Here is a 17553-nt window from a genome sequence, read left to right on the forward strand (position 1 = left end):
AGTCACCAGCCGGTTTTCATGCCTAAGGTGGGACTAGAACTCCCAGTCTCCTAGTGATTGGTCCAAAATCACCCAGGCAACTTTCATGCCGAAGGTGGGACTAGAACTCACTGTGTTCTGGTGACCGGCCCAAAGATAGCCAGCTTACATTTGTGCTTAAGGCAGGACTAGAACTTACCATCTCCTGGTTTCTAGCGTGGCGCATTAACCAGTAGGCCAAACTGGCTCTGGATCCCCACTCAAGTCCTGTTTCTCACCTCTTCTGGCTTCTGTAAGAGCGGGCACTCTTCCGTGGACTCGTCCATCATGCACATGTCCTTGGTGGCATAGCCGTTCACGCAGTAGGCATCATAGCCTGCCCCAATTAGCAGAGAGCATAAAAGCACACTAAAATCAAAGCAGTTTCCTCGCTGGTACCTCAAGATGGTTGTTGGTGAACATAAGTAACAGGGCTGGAGAGAGAAGACACACATCCTTGAACCCGCTGTGATTTTTAAACTTTTCGCTGCAACTTCAATTCTCTGCATTTTTATTATTGATTACTGCTGATTGCACTGTGAACATTTTATAACTCCATGCTTCAATAACTATTTTGGTATACTGTTTCTACCCATGGTTTATTTCGTTCAATAAAGACACAGCTTTGGTTCATGAGATGTACAACCAAAAATTAAACGAACAAGTATGCAAAATATATCAGTTCGTAATGATTGACCGATTGATTATATGCCATGAATTCAGTGTCTATGGAGATTCTCAGTCCTCCTGGTCATGGTTGTCTCAAAGGTGCTTTTTCAAGATGCAACTGGACTTTCTGGTTTTTCTTTGAAGACGTTTCACTTTCTCGTCCAAGAAGCTTCTTCAAGTTCTGACTGAATGGTAGAAAATGAAAGAACTGAAGAAGCTTCTTGGATGAGAAGTAAAACATCTTCAAAGAAAAACCAAGAAAGTCAAGTTGCTTCTTGAAAAAGCATCTTTGGGACATGTCAACTTTGGGACAGTCAGTGTCAACTTGTAGCAACCACCTAGGTGGACCTTCTCCAAGACAATGTCCTTAACCTGGTCTTTCAAATCTTCCAATGATGCAGCCATCGGCACTGTCTTTGTGATAGTATGTGTGAAGGATCTTGGACCGGGTGTTAGGAAACACTGAAAAGGGAGCCTGCTTTAGGCCATCTTTAGCACCACATCTACATGGCTTTGAGTCCTTCTTTGCATCAGTTCCCCCACCATGGAACCTTCAGATCACCCATGCAGGACCTATTTCTTACCGGTGCTAGTGGAGAAGGAAGAGGCTCCATGTTGAGGTAATCAGAAACAAAACGAGCGGCACTATCCCAGTTGTATAACTCTGAGTAAGGGAGCAGAGTGGGCCGAACCGTTGTGCTTACAAATTTCTGCAACACAAAAGCCAGTGGGTTACTTTTACAAACAAAGAAAAAATATAAATCAACCAATCAGGACTCTATGCTCATCAGAAATACAATCCCATGTCAGCCGAGTTGAGATTTGAACTCAAAAAGCCAATTTGGTCTAGAGGTGAAGGCTAGAAATCAGGGGATTGTGACTTCAAGAGCTGCCTTAGGGTGAAAGCCAACTTAGGGATTTTGAGCCAATCACCAGGAGACAGTGAGTTCTAGTCCCCCTTAGCCATGAAAGTTGGCTGGGGAACTTTGGGCCAGTCACCAGGTGACGGTGAGTTCTACTCCTTTCTTAAGCATGAAAGTCAGCTGGGTGACTATGAACCAATCACCAGATTGGGAGTTCTAGTCCCACCTCAAGCACGAAATCCAGATGGGTGACTTTAAGTCAAGTCCTTCTCCCTCAGCCCAACCCACCTCACAGGGTTTTGGGGAATATAGAGAAGAAGGAGTATTGTGTGTGCTTGCACCTAGAATTATTTATAAAAATAATAAAGGTGTGATAAAGGACTTTTTTAAAAAAAAAATGTTGTAAAAGCTCTAGCATTTCCATATTAAGCATCAAAACGCATAAGCAAAACATTCACACAAAGCCTATGGCTCTTCATGGCTAAAAAAATAAATTCTTCCAAAACACCAACCAAACCCTGAAAAAAAGGTTTGGTAAAATTAGTGGGTTTCTTCTGAATCTTCACTTTTTCAAAATGGATTGTATTCAACATTTATCATCTCACAATCTGATCACATGCACTGCCATTTAAAAAAAAAAGATTTTTAAAAGTCTGTTTTATCTTGTTAATTTCCTGTGAGTTTCTAGATAAGCAAGCTCAGGGAAAATCTGTTTTTGTAGGTCGGCATAACATTCTACTGTAGCTACTCTGCAAAATAATTGAGCTTATTTAAAAAAACAACTCACGGCGTGTAAAAGTTATACTTTTAAAAACAGGTTTGCCAGCTGCTGTTTCCTGTTTGCTCGCTCTACGATGAGAAGATTTTGCAAATGACATGCACAAGTTCATCCCAGGAAGGAATATACAGATTGTATGCTTATCCTGATCAGATAATGCCAGAGAGGAACTTTGTGGTCAACTTTTACACTTACAATTTTGCAGCTGGGAGGTCACTCGCTTTGCCAACAGATAAGCAAATATAAAAGTTGTCCTTTCAAAGATTCAACAACATCCCACTTTTAAAAAAAACACCATCGAAGAGAACTTTACAAATTAGAATGTGGAGGACAAGCAGCGACAGATTGTGGTATTTATTATAAACACGCTATTTTTTGTCCTCCCTTGCAATTTCCCGGGAAAACCACCTTAGAGAATTCCTGGAAACTCAGTTCTTGGATTTGCTTCATAAAAATCCTCTGCATTTTTAACAAGACGGCTGTGGAAGTTTGTTCTCTTCTATTTTGTTAAAAGCTGATTGAGCAGCAAAAAAAAAAAAGGATGTCACAGAGAGATGGGGAAGTAACCAGAGGTGGTGTTCAGTTGGAGAACCGGCAAATACCACCTCTGGCTGGCCCCGCCCACACGCCCCTACCTTTACCTCTCCTATATTCCCTTGTTTTTTAGCTAAGCTGCAGAGTGGATTTCCGTGCCTCAGCTGAGCTAAAAAACATCACAGCTTACCAGCGTTGACAGTGGTCGGACTTTGAGTCCTCCACATGTGTGCAAAGCGTGCGTGCATAGAACCGTGCGTAGAATAGAATAGAACAGGATAGAATAGAATAGAATAGAATAGAATAGAATAGAATAGAATAGAATAGAATAGAATAGAATAGAATAGAATAGAATAGAATAGAAATTAGAATAGAAATTAAAATAGAATAAATAGAATTTAGAACAGAATACAATAGGAATTAAAATAGAATAGAAATTAGAATAGAATAGAATAGAATAGAATAGAATAGAATAGAATAGAATAGAATAGAATAGAATAGAATAGAATAGAATAGAAATTAGAATAGTATAGAAATCAGAATAGCATAGAACAGAACAGAACAGAATAGAATAGATTGGCCAAGTGTGATTGGAGACACATGGAATTTGTCTTGGTGCAAATAACTCTCAGTGTACATAAAAAGAAAAGATGCATTCGTCAAGAGTCAAGAATCATCAGGTCCAACACTTAATGATAGTCATAGGGTACAATAAGCAATCAAATAATACTAGGAAGCAGTCAATATAAATCGTAAGGATACAAGCGACAAAGTTATGGTCCTACAATCATACAAGTGGGAGGGGATGGGTGATAGGGAGCAATGAGAAGATTAATAGTTATAGTAGTGCAGGCTTTGTAAATAGTTGGACAGTGTTGAGGGAAATATTTGTTTAGCAGAGTGATGGAACCAGTAGGAAACAATTTGGAAACCCATCACTGGAAGTAACAGCTTTGAAAATAGCTGAATTGTGGGTACTGGATAGTGGTTTCCCTCAAAATGGGTGTGCCTTCCATACTTCCCAAATATAATTCTGGTGTCACCTCTAATTGGTCTCTAAGAAAATGAGCGATAAGGACAAATTATGGACAGAAAAGAAAGAAGCTGCTTGTGCTTCAGTCAAGGGGGAAAATTGGCCATCATCGACTGGTTGAATAGCTATTTCGTATGTTTTAGCCTCCGGTCCCCTAATCATCCTGGTTGCTCTTCTCTGCACTTTTTCTAGAGTCTCAACATATTGTGGTGACCAAAACTGGATGCAGTATTCTAGGTGTGGTCTTACTAAGGCTTTATAGATTCTTGGGGCAACTTGGAGCTTCCTTTCTAGAGCTCTTTGTCTGACTTACTTCCATGCCACATTCATTGATTGGGTGAAGGAAGAGGGGTACACGGTCCGGGCAAAGGTGTGCGTACTGCCGATGGAAATTATCCGCCACCTGTAGAAGCAACTGCTCCTTGGGTGTGTTGCTTTTGTAGGACTCCGGCAAGTGGGCCGTGACAATCTTGCTCCAATCAAATTCACTATATGCAGGAAAGACAAAGAAGGGAATAAAACAATTGTCCTCCACTTACAACAGTTCATTTAGGGATCGTTCAAAGTTACAACTTCACTGAAAAAAGCGACTTATGACCGTTCTTCACACTTACAACCATTGCAGCATCCCTAGTCACATGATCCAAATTCAGATGCTTGGCAACTGACTCATATTTATGACCGTTGCAATATCCCTTTTACGACCTTCTGACAAGCAAAGTGCACGGGGAAAGCCAGATTCACTTAACAACCATGTTACTAACTCAACATCAGCAATGATTCACTTATCCACACTGTGACTAGACAAGCCATAAAATGGGGCAAAATGCACTTAACAAATGCCTCACTTAACAACATACATTTTGGGGGCTCAATTGTGGTCATAAGTCAAGGACTAGCTGTACTGATAGCTAGCAATTTGCTGAGATTTCAGGGAATCACTTCCTGATAGGAGACCAAAAGTGACGCCTGTTTTATTTATTTTTTTAAGCTAGAAACAGAACTCTCTCTGACCATCTACAGTTCAAGGTGCTGTGTTAATGTGCTGTTCCATCATAGAATAGAATAGAATAGAATAGAATAGAATAGAATAGAATAGAATAGAATAGAATAGAATAGAATAGAAAAATGGAATGTAGAATACAACAGAATTTAGAGTAGAAATTAGAATAGAATAGAAATTAGAATAGAATAGAATAGAACAGAATAGAAGAACAGAACAGAACAGAATAGAATAGAATAGAATAGAATAGAATAGAATAGAATAGAATAGAATAGAATAGAATAGAATAGAATAGAAAAATGGAATGTAGAATACAACAGAATTTAGAGTAGAAATTAGAATAGAATAGAAATTAGAATAGAATAGAAATTAGAATAGAATAGAATAGAACAGAACAGAACAGAACAGAACAGAACAGAATAGAATAGAATAGAATAGAATAGAATAGAATAGAAAATGGAATGTAGAATACAAACAGAATTTAGAGTAGAAATTAGAATAGAATAGAAATTAGAATAGAATAGAAATTAGAATAGAATAGAACAGAACAGAACAGAACAGAACAGAACAGAATAGAATAGAATAGAATAGAATAGAATAGAATAGAATAGAATAGAATAGAATAGAATAGAATAGAATAGAATAGAATTCTTTATTGGCCAAGTGTGATTGGACACACAAGGAATTTGTCTTGGTGTAAATACTCTCAGTATACATAAAGATAAGGTACATTCGTTAAGAATCAAGAATCATCAGGTCCAACACTTAATGATAGTCATAGGGTACAATAAGCAATCAAATCATACTAGGAAACAGTCCATATAAATCGTAAGGATACAAGCGACAAAGTTACAGTCATACAGTCACAAGTGGGAGGGGATGGGTGATAAGGAGTGATGAGAAGATTAATAGTAATAGTAGTTCAGACTTTGTAAATAGTTGGACAGTGTTGAGGGAATTATTTGTTTAGCAGAGTGATGGCGTTCCGGAAAGAACTGCCCTTGTGTCTAGTTGTTCTGGTGTGCAGTGTTCTATAGTGTCGTTTTGAGGGAAGGAGTTGAAACAGTTTATGTCCAGGATGTGAGGGGTCTGTAGATATTTCCACAGTCCTCCTTTTGACTCGTGTAGTATACAGGTCCTCTATGGAAGGTAGATTGCTTTTTCTGCATTCTAATTCCTCTCTGAAGTCTGTGTCTGTCCTGTTGGGTTGCAGAACCAAACCAGACAGCTATAGAGGTGCAGATAACAGACTCAATCATTCCTCTGTAGAACTTACAGATTCAAATTAACAGAGTTGGAAGGGACCTTGTAGGTCATCTAGTCCAACCCCCTTTGTCTGTATCAGCAGTTCCTTGGGCAGTTTGAGCTTTCTGAGTTGGCACAGAAAGAACATTCTTTGTTGTGCTTTTTTGATGATGTTTATGATGTTAGGTGTCCATTTTAGGTCATGTGATATAGTAGAACCCAGAAATTTGAAGGTCTCTACTGTTGATACTGTGTTGTCTAGCATTGTAAGAGGTGGTAGTATGGGAGGGTTTCTTCTAAAGGCTACCACCATTTCTACAGTTTTGAGTGTGTTCAGTTCCAGATTGTTCCGGTTATACCACGAGGCAAGTTGTATAACCTCCTGTCCATGGTGCAATTCCACTGAAGTTTAAAACAGTATACAATTAGAAGATTGGGAAAGACTATGAATGAAAAATTATACATTAACAATGACAGCTTCATATAAAGAAAATTTGTGCAAAATTTTTTATCGTTGGCATCAAGCACCGGTGAGATTGGCTAAAATCTACCGAAATTTAAAACCGGAATGTTAGAAATGTAAAAAGAAACCAGGGACCTTCTTTCACATGTGATGGACCTGCCCAAAAGCGAAGGAATTTTGGAATAAGGTAAAGATCTGGTTACAGGAAATAAGAAGCTTAAAGATGTGGTAATATATTTTATTAATCATTTTATCATTTTCTGTAAGGCCTTTGTATAACTAGCAGTAAGTCTAGGAAGATGTGGGCATTCTTGGTGGGGTAGGAGTATCTTTGCTCAGAGTGCCTCATTCTGTTTTGATTCTGCCAGTTTAGAAGGAATAGGAAAATGGGTGAAAGTTCAAGGTACAAGATACACAGTTGTGCTTTCTCATGGGACTTTCCAAACTTTCCCATGAGACTTTCCGTGGCTGTATGATCTCATCCTAGCAAGGTAACATCTGGGACTTTCAAGATTGTGTGTTCTCATGCTGGTGAAGTAATCTCCTGTTGAGGTCATTGTTTTCTGAATATGCATACTGTATATTTTGCTTGTGTTTTTCTCAATAAATACTGCTACCTGAGTTCTCTCAGGGTTGGCATTTTCTCAGAGACAGTTCCCTGTGTCTCATTTCAATGTCAAACCACCATAAATGGTGACCCCGACGTGATAGCTTGGAAGGCTATACGTTTCCGCATCCTATACTCATCGTCGCGGACGTCGACTGGGCCCTCATCTTCTTCGCTGGACGAAGATAGATTCTTTTCGTGAGTATGGGGGAGATCTCTCGAAGGCTCAGAAAGAGCACATCAGGGAATTGAGAGGGATCATTGGGAATAGTTTTGGGTTTGGAATTGGCAGTAGGGGTTGTGCTGTAGGAAAGAAAGAAATTGAGGACTTACTACAGTATGTTTGGAAAAATATTAAGTCATATCCGGAGGGGAGGTAGTATTAAAGTAGAGTCCTGGAAAAAGATAGGAAATTTTTGCAAATGAGGAACCTCGTGCCCCTTCTTCAATTTTGTTAACCTGGAGAGTGATTATGGATGCGTTAGCTACTTATGAACAACCGCCTCCTAGCACCCCCGAAGAAGGTTTGCCGCTTTACCATGCGGCACGTTTGTTGCCGCCGACGGCACCTCCAGATAAATCTGGGGGGACTGTCTGGCGCTAGAAATACTTTGTCAGAAGATAAGAGTTTACCTTTAAGGGTTCAGGTGGATGCAGTTACTGCAGCTATTCAAGAAGCAAAGAATAGAGGGGAATTATCAGGAGATGATTTGGTGGAGTTTGGAGTAGAAGTTCAACTTAATCCAGTGGAAATTGTCATGGATGCTGCATTAAACCGCAGTGGGAGTGGAAGCCTTTACAGCTCAGAATTTTGAGAGAAGTTAAGCAAGCAGCAAAAGAATATGGTGTTAGAACGCCATATACTCAGGCATTGTTAGAAGCAGTTGGTTATGGAAATAAAATGATTCCGGCTGACTGGAAAGCTCTGTTGAATATGATTTTAACTCCAGCTCAATATTTGGTGTTAGATCAGAAATGGAGACAGCTGGCAGTCCAGAGGGGAACAGCAAATGTTACCCCAGATCAGCTTTACGGAGCTGGTAATTTTACAACAGTGGAACAACAGAGAGATGGTATGCCTGAGGAAGGGTTCATTCTTCTCCCACAAATAATTTTTCAAGCCATAGGGTCTCTCCCTGATGGCGAAGGTGGTGAGAAGACCTTTACTAACATCAAACAAGGGAACAATGAACCCTATGAAAATTTCATTAGCAGATTGAAATTGGCTATTGAAAGACAAATTGATAATCAATTCGCCCAGAAAGAGTTGCTTTTAAGTTAGCAGTAGAACAAGCTAACACAGATTGCAAAAAGATTTTAAATCCACTGGTAGCAAGTGGAGAGAGAGAAATCGCGTATTTGATTAATGCATGTAGGAAGGTAGGGAGTCAGTCTTTTAACATGGAAACTTTAGCTCTGGCTTTACAAACAGGACATGCTCAAAAGGGAATTGTTTCAATTGTGGGAAGCCTGGACATTTTAAAGCGCAATGTCGGGCTCCTGGAGGAGGTCAAAGTCAGCAGAATAAGAGATCAATGGGACAGGGTGTTCGTCCTAAATCAGTGTGCCCAAAATGTAAGAAAGGATACCATTGGGCATATCAGATGCTCCTACAGTTTTTACTGATGGAGGGAAAGTTTTTGGTGCTTGTGTTTGGAAAGATAAATCTGAATTTGGCATACAAAAGTGACTTCAGAGCAGAAGTCTGCCCAGCAGGCAGAACTTGCTGCTGTAGTTTTGGCTTTTCAAAATTTTCACAATCAGGATTTTAATTTAATAGTGGATTCATTGTATGTGTATAATTTGTTACCCTTTGTAGCAGGTTCTTATTTGTCTCCTGGAATATCACCTGATATTTTAAGATTGCTTTTGTTGTTACAAGGATGTTTGGAGCAGCGTGTGAATGTGTGTTTTGTTGCTCAAATGCCACGCTCAAGACCATGTTGACTAAATTAAATAAAAAGGAGGAAGCTCCTGGGGCTTCCGGCGATTCAAGATCAATTAAATCTAGCTTTATATACTTTAAATTTTTAAATTTGTCTGGTAACCCCCCTGCGGCTGCCAGCAGGCATTTTTCTTCTCCTTCTACAGATGCAGTGAGACCTCGGTGTTGGTGCGGTTCCTTCCGGATCCGCATGGGTTCCTGCTGAGCTGATAACGTGGGGACGCGTGGTTATGCAGCAGTTGAACATCTTGGTCAAATTCGTTGGGTTCCTGGTCGGTGTGTTCGGCCTGATCATTCGCAGGCACCTGTGAAGGAAGTTTCGGAACAGCAGGATGGCGCATCTGTGGTTCCTGATCCTGCTGATTCTGCCTAATCTGTCCTGGGCTGCTCGGGTGCGGAGAGAGCAGCGACAGCATGTTCAGCGTGCCGGAGATTTGGGCGATGATTTGTGGACCGATAATAATTACATTAAAGATTTGCGCACAACTGCCAAAAACTTGAACATCACCAATTGTTGGTTGTGTATGCACCTTCCTGGGAGAGTGGGAGAAGGACTAACATTGCATGGAGTGCCTTTTGAGGAAAAAGATTTAATAAAGAATGCAACCTGGAGAAAACAGTTGTCTTGTGCTACAACAGAGCAATTCCAGATCCTAACCATGGGAGGTAATCTATGGACACAAATTTCTCGAGGTCTTATCCGCCTTTGGGAATTGCTATGAACTATAGGGATATTCATATTTTAAATAATTTTACTGTTGCTATGTTTAATGATACTATAAAGAATATTAAGATGATTAATGTAGAAATGTCTGAAATTCGTACAGTTACTTTGCAAAATCGATATGCTTTAGATATTATGTTAGCTGCTCAAGGAGGAGTTTGTGCTTTAATTCATTCACATTGTTGTGTTTTTATACATAATTATGAGCCAAACATTACAAAGACTGTTCAGGACATGGAAGATCGTATTGCTCAGCATCAATCTGGAGCCGATGGGTTTAATGCATCATTCTGGGACAGTCTGTGGTCCTGGCTTCCTGATGGATCTTGGTTTCGCTCCTTATTGCAAGGGGTTGTTATTATTATTGCTATATGTATCTTATTATGTTGTTTTATTCAATGTATTCCTAATCTATTACAAATGTGTACCTCAGTCTTCCGGCGTGTGGGATCAGGTCATGAGGGAACTGTGTACTATGCCACTAAAACACCCCCTATCTTTGAATAAATAAAAAAGGAGGGAATGTGGTAATATATTTTATTAATCATTTTATCATTTTCTGTAAGGCCTTTGTATAACTAGCAGTAAGTCTAGGAAGATGTGGGCATTCTTGGTGGGGTAGGAGTATCTTTGCTCAGAGTGCCTCATTCTGTTTTGATTCTGCCAGTTTAGAAGGAATAGGAAAATGGGTGAAAGTTCAAGGTACAAGATACACAGTTGTGCTTTCTCATGGGACTTTCCAAACTTTCCCATGAGACTTTCCGTGGCTGTATGATCTCATCCTAGCAAGGTAACATCTGGGACTTTCCAAGATTGTGTGTTCTCATGCTGGTGAAGTAATCTCCTGTTGAGGTCATTGTTTTCTGAATATGCATACTGTATATTTTGCTTGTGTTTTTCTCAATAAATACTGCTACCTGAGTTCTCTCAGGGTTGGCATTTTCTCAGAGACAGTTCCCTGTGTCTCATTTCAATGTCAAACCACCATAAAAGATAGTGCCCAAACCTGAAACAGTCCTAGTATTAGGGATAACTAAAGGTGAATATACAAAAGATATTGAATGTTTAATTATATATATATATATATATATATATATATATATATATATATATATATATATATATATATATATATATATATATATATATATATATATATATATATATATTATATATATTCTGAGGTTATCGCGGTATTTGTATGTGGATCTTTGGTTATTCGGGTTTTCTTCAGCAAGATTGGAAGTATCTAGGCACGTTTGATGAAGTCTCATTCATCATCTTCAGGCTGTCTGCAGCTCTGTGCTTCTCAGAGTGAGATGCACAGAGCTGCAGACACAAGCCTGAAGATGATGAATGAGACTTCATCAAACGTTGCAGATATTTCAATCTTCTGAGAAAACCGTACCCCCACAGATGACATGATTATAAAGAAAGTGATGGATTGTGCAGAAATGAACAAATTTACAATGGAATTGCAGGAGAGGGAAGAAAAAGAATACTATACAGTTTGGGAAAAATGAGATGTCTGGTTAGACAACAGAAAGAAAAGAGAATGTAAATGTAAAACTGTTAAAGTGTAATTGTATATAGTGTGTGTGTGTGTGTGTGTGTGTGTGTGTGTATAGGAGAAGGGAATAAAACAACTGCAAAAAATATATGTAGAATTTGTTTTTAAACTTGAAAATTCAATAAAATTTATTTTTTTAAAAAAAAACAGTTTGGTTTTTTAAAAAGTTCCTACAGCATAAGAACAGAGGACTTCAGCGAAGGGCTTTTCCTGTGCTATCACGTTAAAACAATCTTTACCCAACCTTGAGTCAGCAGAAAACAGCTGGCCTGAGATAGGGTTCCTCTTGGCCCATCGCTGTCCTGCTTCGGTTGCTTCTGTTCCCATGTAGCCCCGACTTCCAAAATAAATGGTGATAACACTTCAAGAGATTTCACACCCCTTGAGGCTGCCAGGAATTGAGGTCAGAAGAAAAGGGAAAAGCGATTTAGCACAATTCCCAGGCTGTCTCACTTGTGGGAAAAAGAAGATGTTACCAGGTCATACTTCTGCCATGGTTCAGTACACATGAGCAAGGCTGCTGAATCCCTGGGCAAGTTTAAATTCCAAATTTCGAGAAGAATGGCATGTCCAAAAAATTTGGAGACAGCACCATTTTTCTATGGGCCACAACGCTGCTCCGAATTTGGAAAAATTAACATTTACATCTACTTGGATGCTGGCTTTGGATGTGTTAGATTCTAAAAGGGTTTCCTAACCTTTTCTATATCCCTCCCCTCCCAAGAATGCTTCTGATATATTCTCGCATGCTTTGCAAAAGTAGATAATTATATGCATATAATTATGTATATATACTATAATTTTGAAACTTCTAAACCCAAGTTTTCCCACCCCCCTCCCGGAATATGGTCTCACATCCCCAGGGGGTACAAGCAGCCCTGTTTGGGAACACCTGTGTTAGAATAAGGCAGAAAGTGTTATTTTAACACCAATGTAATTAAAGCTACCTTGTAGATGGGTTGGGGATGAAGAAATCTCATGGACATTTGGCAGGAAAAAATATCTCCAAATGTATGTTTGTACCATGGGGAGCTTTAGGTGACAAAGAACTAAATATATGTAATTTTAGTTACAAGATCAGTTCAGAAAACTGGGTATTTATAGGGGTACCTTGAACTCATTATTAATTGGTTCTGGGAGGCACAAGAAGTACCAAAAATGATGAGTATCAAATGAATTTTCCCCCAAAGGAATAGAATAGAATAGAATAGAATAGAATAGAATAGAATAGAATAGAATAGAATAGAATAGAATATGGAATGGAATAGAATAGAATAGAATAGAATAGAATAGAATAGAATAGAATAGAATAGAATAGAATATGGAATGGAATGGAATGGAATGGATGAATAGAATAGAATGAATAGAATGGAATAGAATGAATGAATGAATAAAGAATAGAATAGAATAGAATGAATAGAATGAATAGAATAGAATAGAATAAAGATAGAATATGGAATGAATGGAATAGAATAGAAAGAATAGAATAGAATAGAATAGAAAGAATAGAATAGAATAGAAGAATAGAATAGAACAGAACAGAATAGAATAGAATATGGAATGGAATGCATGCAGCATAGAAGCATAGAGATAGAATAGAATAGAATAGAATAGAATAGAATAGAATAGAAGAATAGAATGAATGGAATGGAATAGGAATAGAATAGAATAGAATAGAATATAGAATGGAATGGAATGGAATGGGAATAGGAATGGAAAGAATGAATAGAATGAGATAGAATAGAATAGAATGAATAGAATATGGAATGGAATGGAATAGATAATAGAATAGAATAGAATAGAATAGAATAAAATAGAATAGAATAGAATAGAATATGGAATGGAATAGAATAGAATAGAATAGAATAGAATAGAATAGAATAGAATAGTTGGAAGGGACCTTGGAGGTCTTCTAGTCCAACCCCCTGCTTAGGCAGGAAACCCTACACCACTTCAAACAAATGGTTATCCAATCTCTTCTTAAAAACATCCAGTGTTGGAGCATTCACAACTTCTGGAGTCAAGTTGTTCTACTGATTAGTTGTTCTTACTGTCAGGAAATTTCTCCTTAGTTCTAAGTTGCTTCTCTGCTTGATTAGTTTCCATCCATGGTTTCTTGTCCTGCCCTCTGGGGCTTTGGAGAATAGCTTGACTCCCTCTTCTTTGTGGCAGCCCCTGAGATACTGGAACACTGCTATCATGTCTCCCCCAGTCCTTCTATTCATCAGACTAGACATACCCAATTCCTGCAATCATTCTACATAGGCTTTAGCCCCCAGCCCCTTAATCATCTTTGTTGCTCTTCTCTGCAATGTCTTTTGCTCTGCAATATAGTGAGTCGGAAGGCAGCCTACACCATGAAGTTCTACCTTGTGCATTGAATACCAAAGAAACGAGAAGTACCGGGACAACCTTTTCATGTCAAAATGCGCTAAGTCCCAAATTCGATGAGTTTCGAAGCATTTGAGTACCAAGGTACCACTGTAACAACTTTGACTTCTGGGTATTGCATTAAGTAGAAATTTGCATGGACATGGTTTTATTCTTGTCTGCAGTACAGCATTTTTTGCCAGGCTATGTCATATCTCTAGACAAGTTCTGAACTCAGAATTAAATGTCCGGGGAGTTTATATTTATTGCTATATTGTGGGCAAAACCTGGAAAGATACAAAGGACTTGATCCTAGAGAAAATATTGTAACCGGAGCTAATTTTCCTAGTACACTTTCTGATGGCTAAAATTTCTGAGACACATCGCATCATAAATTAACTCCTGGACTGGTTTTTTTGGCTAATAAACAAGGCTAAAATATGGCTAACTACAGGTGGTCTTTGACTTACAATGGTTCCCTCAGTGACTGTTCAAAGTTACAACAGAACTGGAAAAAAAAAAAAGCAACTAACGAGCATTTTTCACAGTAACAACTATTGTAGCATCCTCATGGTCACGTGATCAAAATTCAAATCCCTGGCAACTGGTTCATAGTTATGACGGTTGCAGCATCCAGGGGTCACATGAATCCCCTTTTGCGTCCTTCTTATAAGCAAAGTCAAGGAGGAAAAGCCAGATTCACTTAACAACTGTGTTATTAACTTAACAAGAGCAGTGCTTCACTTAACAACTGTGGCAAGAGAGGTAATAAAATGGGGCTAATTCACTTAACAAATGTTTTGTTAGCAACAGAAATGTTGGGGTAAGTTATGGTTGTAAGTCAGGTTAATTAGCCGAGATAGTTTTTTTAAAAAAATGAGTGAGACAGGAGGTAATTGCACCCATCTTTAATTTGAATAGATATCTGTGTTAACCAAGATCAACCATTTAGCATATTTTCAATTACATTAATAAATTTCAATGTGGATTTTCACAATGGGCTAATAAATTTCATCGTAGATTTTCCAGCATACTATAACATGGATTTTCACAACGTGCTAATACATTTCAAATAGATTTTCATGCTCTGCTAATCAATTTCAATGTGCATTCTCACAATGGGCTAATCAATTTCACAGTGTGAAATTTCAGGCCATTTAGTAGGCTTCGGGGACAACAATGTCTTGTGAGAACCCAGAAAGTGGGTCAATACAGTAATTAACTTTCATGCCCTAAAGGAAGTTAGATATTGCTTACCATACACCTTTAGGAACATGGACTTTGATCCGTGACAGCTGCTTCTCCAGGTCTTGGACTTCAGCAGTGAGCTTCGAAGAGTTTTGCAATTCTTTCTCACCTCCCATTTGGGGAGATCCGGATTTTTCCTCCTGGGCCTCCATCTTGCTGCTCGCAACAGTACAGATTGTCTGAAAAAACCTGAGTGACAAAGTCAAAGAAGAGCCACGGTGGCGCAGTAGTTAGAGTGCAGTACTGCAGGCTACTTCTGCTGACTGCTGGCTGACTGCAATTTGGCAGTTCAAACCTCCCCAGATAAGAATAGAATAGAACAGAATAGAACGGAACAGAACAGAATAGAATAGAATAGAGATGAGGAGGAGGAGGAGGGAGGGAGGAAAGTAGAATAGAATATGATAGAATAGAATAGAGAAGAGGAGGAGGAAGACGAGGAGGGAGGGAGGAATAGAATAGAATAGAATAGAATAGAATAGAATAGAATAGAATAGAATAGAATAGAATAGAATAGAATAGAATAGAATAGAGAGGAGGAGGAAGAGGAGGAGGGAGGAAAGAAAGTAGAATAGAATAGAATAGAATAGAATAGAATAGAATAGAATAGAATAGAATAGAATAGAATAGAATAGAATAGAATAGAATAGAATAGAATTCTTTATTGGCCAAGGATGATTAGATACACAAGGAATTTATTTATTTTTTATTTATTTATTTATTTGATTTGTCAATTGTTTACAAGATAATAAGTACAAGTGTATACATAGTTGTGAATATATGAAATGGGTACATATAAGAAAAATAATAGAATAAGAGATGAGGAGTGCAAATGCTCTCAATGTACATAAAAGAAAAGCCAGATTAAATTTAGCAACTTCAGGACTGCAGTGATTCACTTTACAACTGGGGCAAGAAAGGTCATAAAATGGGGCAAATTCACTCAACCGCTGCCTCACTTAGCAACAGAAATGTTGTGCTCAGTTGTGGGGGCAACTTGAGGACAACCTGTTAACTCTGGTTCAACCCTAACCCTAACCCGCTTGCTCACATGTGCAAATGCACATGGCTGACTGCAATTTAGCTCGATGGGATGAAAGTTGACAATCCAAAAATGTCTGAGCATTCATGGAAGGAAATGCTCCACCTTTTCTCAATAATGGTTGTGGACAAGCCTTGAAGCTATGTTTTTTTTTTCCTAAGGACAAATCAGGATGAATAGCCATGCACATGTTCGCCTTATCTCTTTCTCCACACATCCCCCGTTCTTCCACCGTGTCCTTCTCAAGCAAGGAATTCCAAGGAGGTTTGTAAACACCAAAGCAGAAATATTTTTTTAAAAAAAGAGCTGGCAACTTTTCAGTAGGTCAAGCTGTTCCCCCCAATCTTCCCTCCCTCCCTCCTGATTTCGTCCCTTTTCTTCTGAGAAGAAAGAAAGAAAGAGACCAGCCTTCAAACATATCCTTGATTTAGCATTATTTGTATAGAAAATAAGACCATTATTCCGGAAGATTATTTTTTAAGATTAGATACCCGTAACCATGACTGTGGTTATGTTTCTCAATTAAGCCCTTGCCAAGGAAAAAATATGATGGGCTAAAGAGAGAGAGATAAAAAAGGGTTTTTTCTCTGCATTTCTCCTTTCAGAGATTTTAAAACTCCTGAGATCGCAGGCATTCTCAGCTCGATAATTATAATTTCCACGTCCCATTCTCAGTCTGTTTTCTTTTCTTTTTGTTAAGAAATGAAAATTTCTAGCCGCTGAAATACAAAGCTTTCTTCCAGCTTTCCAAGGTTTTTTGGCTAACAAATAAAACAGACTCTAAGCTAAATGACACAGAGAGAAAAAAAATACTACCAGGAGGGGAAAATAAGATCTTTCTTGATGGAAAGGCAGAGTGAAGTTATTTTTAAAACCAAATGGGTTTTAGACACAGCAAGTAGCGAAAAACATCCCTTTAAAAATAAATTAATGCAAAGAGAAAATTGCAATATTTCTAGCAGGGTTTCCCCCCCCTCCCCCCCAAGCTTCTAAACTTTGGAAAAGTTGAAAGTATGTCAATGCTTCCATGCCTGCCTCTAACCAAGCAATGATGGTTAAAAGTGTGTGAATTGCACTTGCAGTTTTGCCCTTCGCTCCTCCTTGTTTATATCACCTTAAAACGTGCTTGACCCTTTTCACACTCCCGGATGGGTCACTGACCTCCCAGTCTCTTCTCTTTCCTGCAAGGTCTGTTGATCTCCGTCTCCATGACAACCAGCTTCTGGAAGCAGAGGCCTCTGGGAGTCGTAGTTTGCTTCCTTTGCTTCAACCAGTTGCTCCAGCTGGGGAAACAGGGATGTTAAAAAGCAAGAATAGGAAAACAGAATGAGATTTCTGGAGGATTTCTAAGAGAATGGACCAGCACTTCCTCTGCAATAACGATCAATAACATTCACCTGTTTGTTTTGTTTTAATTTTGGATTCTCCCTTCACCCTTTTT

The 17553-nt window shown here is 38.6% G+C and overlaps 1 protein-coding gene across 2 annotated transcripts in view; it reads right to left on the minus strand.

Annotated features, from left to right (window-relative positions):
- DRC7 (dynein regulatory complex subunit 7) overlaps window positions 1-17244 on the minus strand; it is a 45878-nt gene extending 28634 nt beyond the window's left edge. The window contains exons 1-5 of one of the 2 annotated variants that reach the window (XM_087971711.1): window positions 17227-17244; window positions 15080-15259; window positions 4209-4383; window positions 1272-1397; window positions 258-452 (exon numbers count right to left, since the gene is read on the minus strand). In XM_087971711.1, coding sequence (XP_087827837.1) covers window positions 258-452; window positions 1272-1397; window positions 4209-4383; window positions 15080-15222 — 639 coding nt within the window. In that variant the 5' untranslated portion in view covers window positions 15223-15259; window positions 17227-17244. Of the gene's footprint in view, window positions 1-257; window positions 453-1271; window positions 1398-4208; window positions 4384-15079; window positions 15260-17226 lie in introns of those variants that run through there. The other variant, XM_087971712.1, reaches the window with a different exon arrangement.
- Between the last annotated feature and the right edge of the window lie 309 nt (window positions 17245-17553).

The sequence above is a fragment of the Notechis scutatus genome, chromosome 9, assembly GCF_049901735.1.
Source record: "Notechis scutatus isolate UNSWTSFEM ecotype Mainland chromosome 9, rNotScu1.2, whole genome shotgun sequence".
NCBI classification, from domain to species: domain Eukaryota; kingdom Metazoa; phylum Chordata; class Lepidosauria; order Squamata; family Elapidae; genus Notechis; species Notechis scutatus.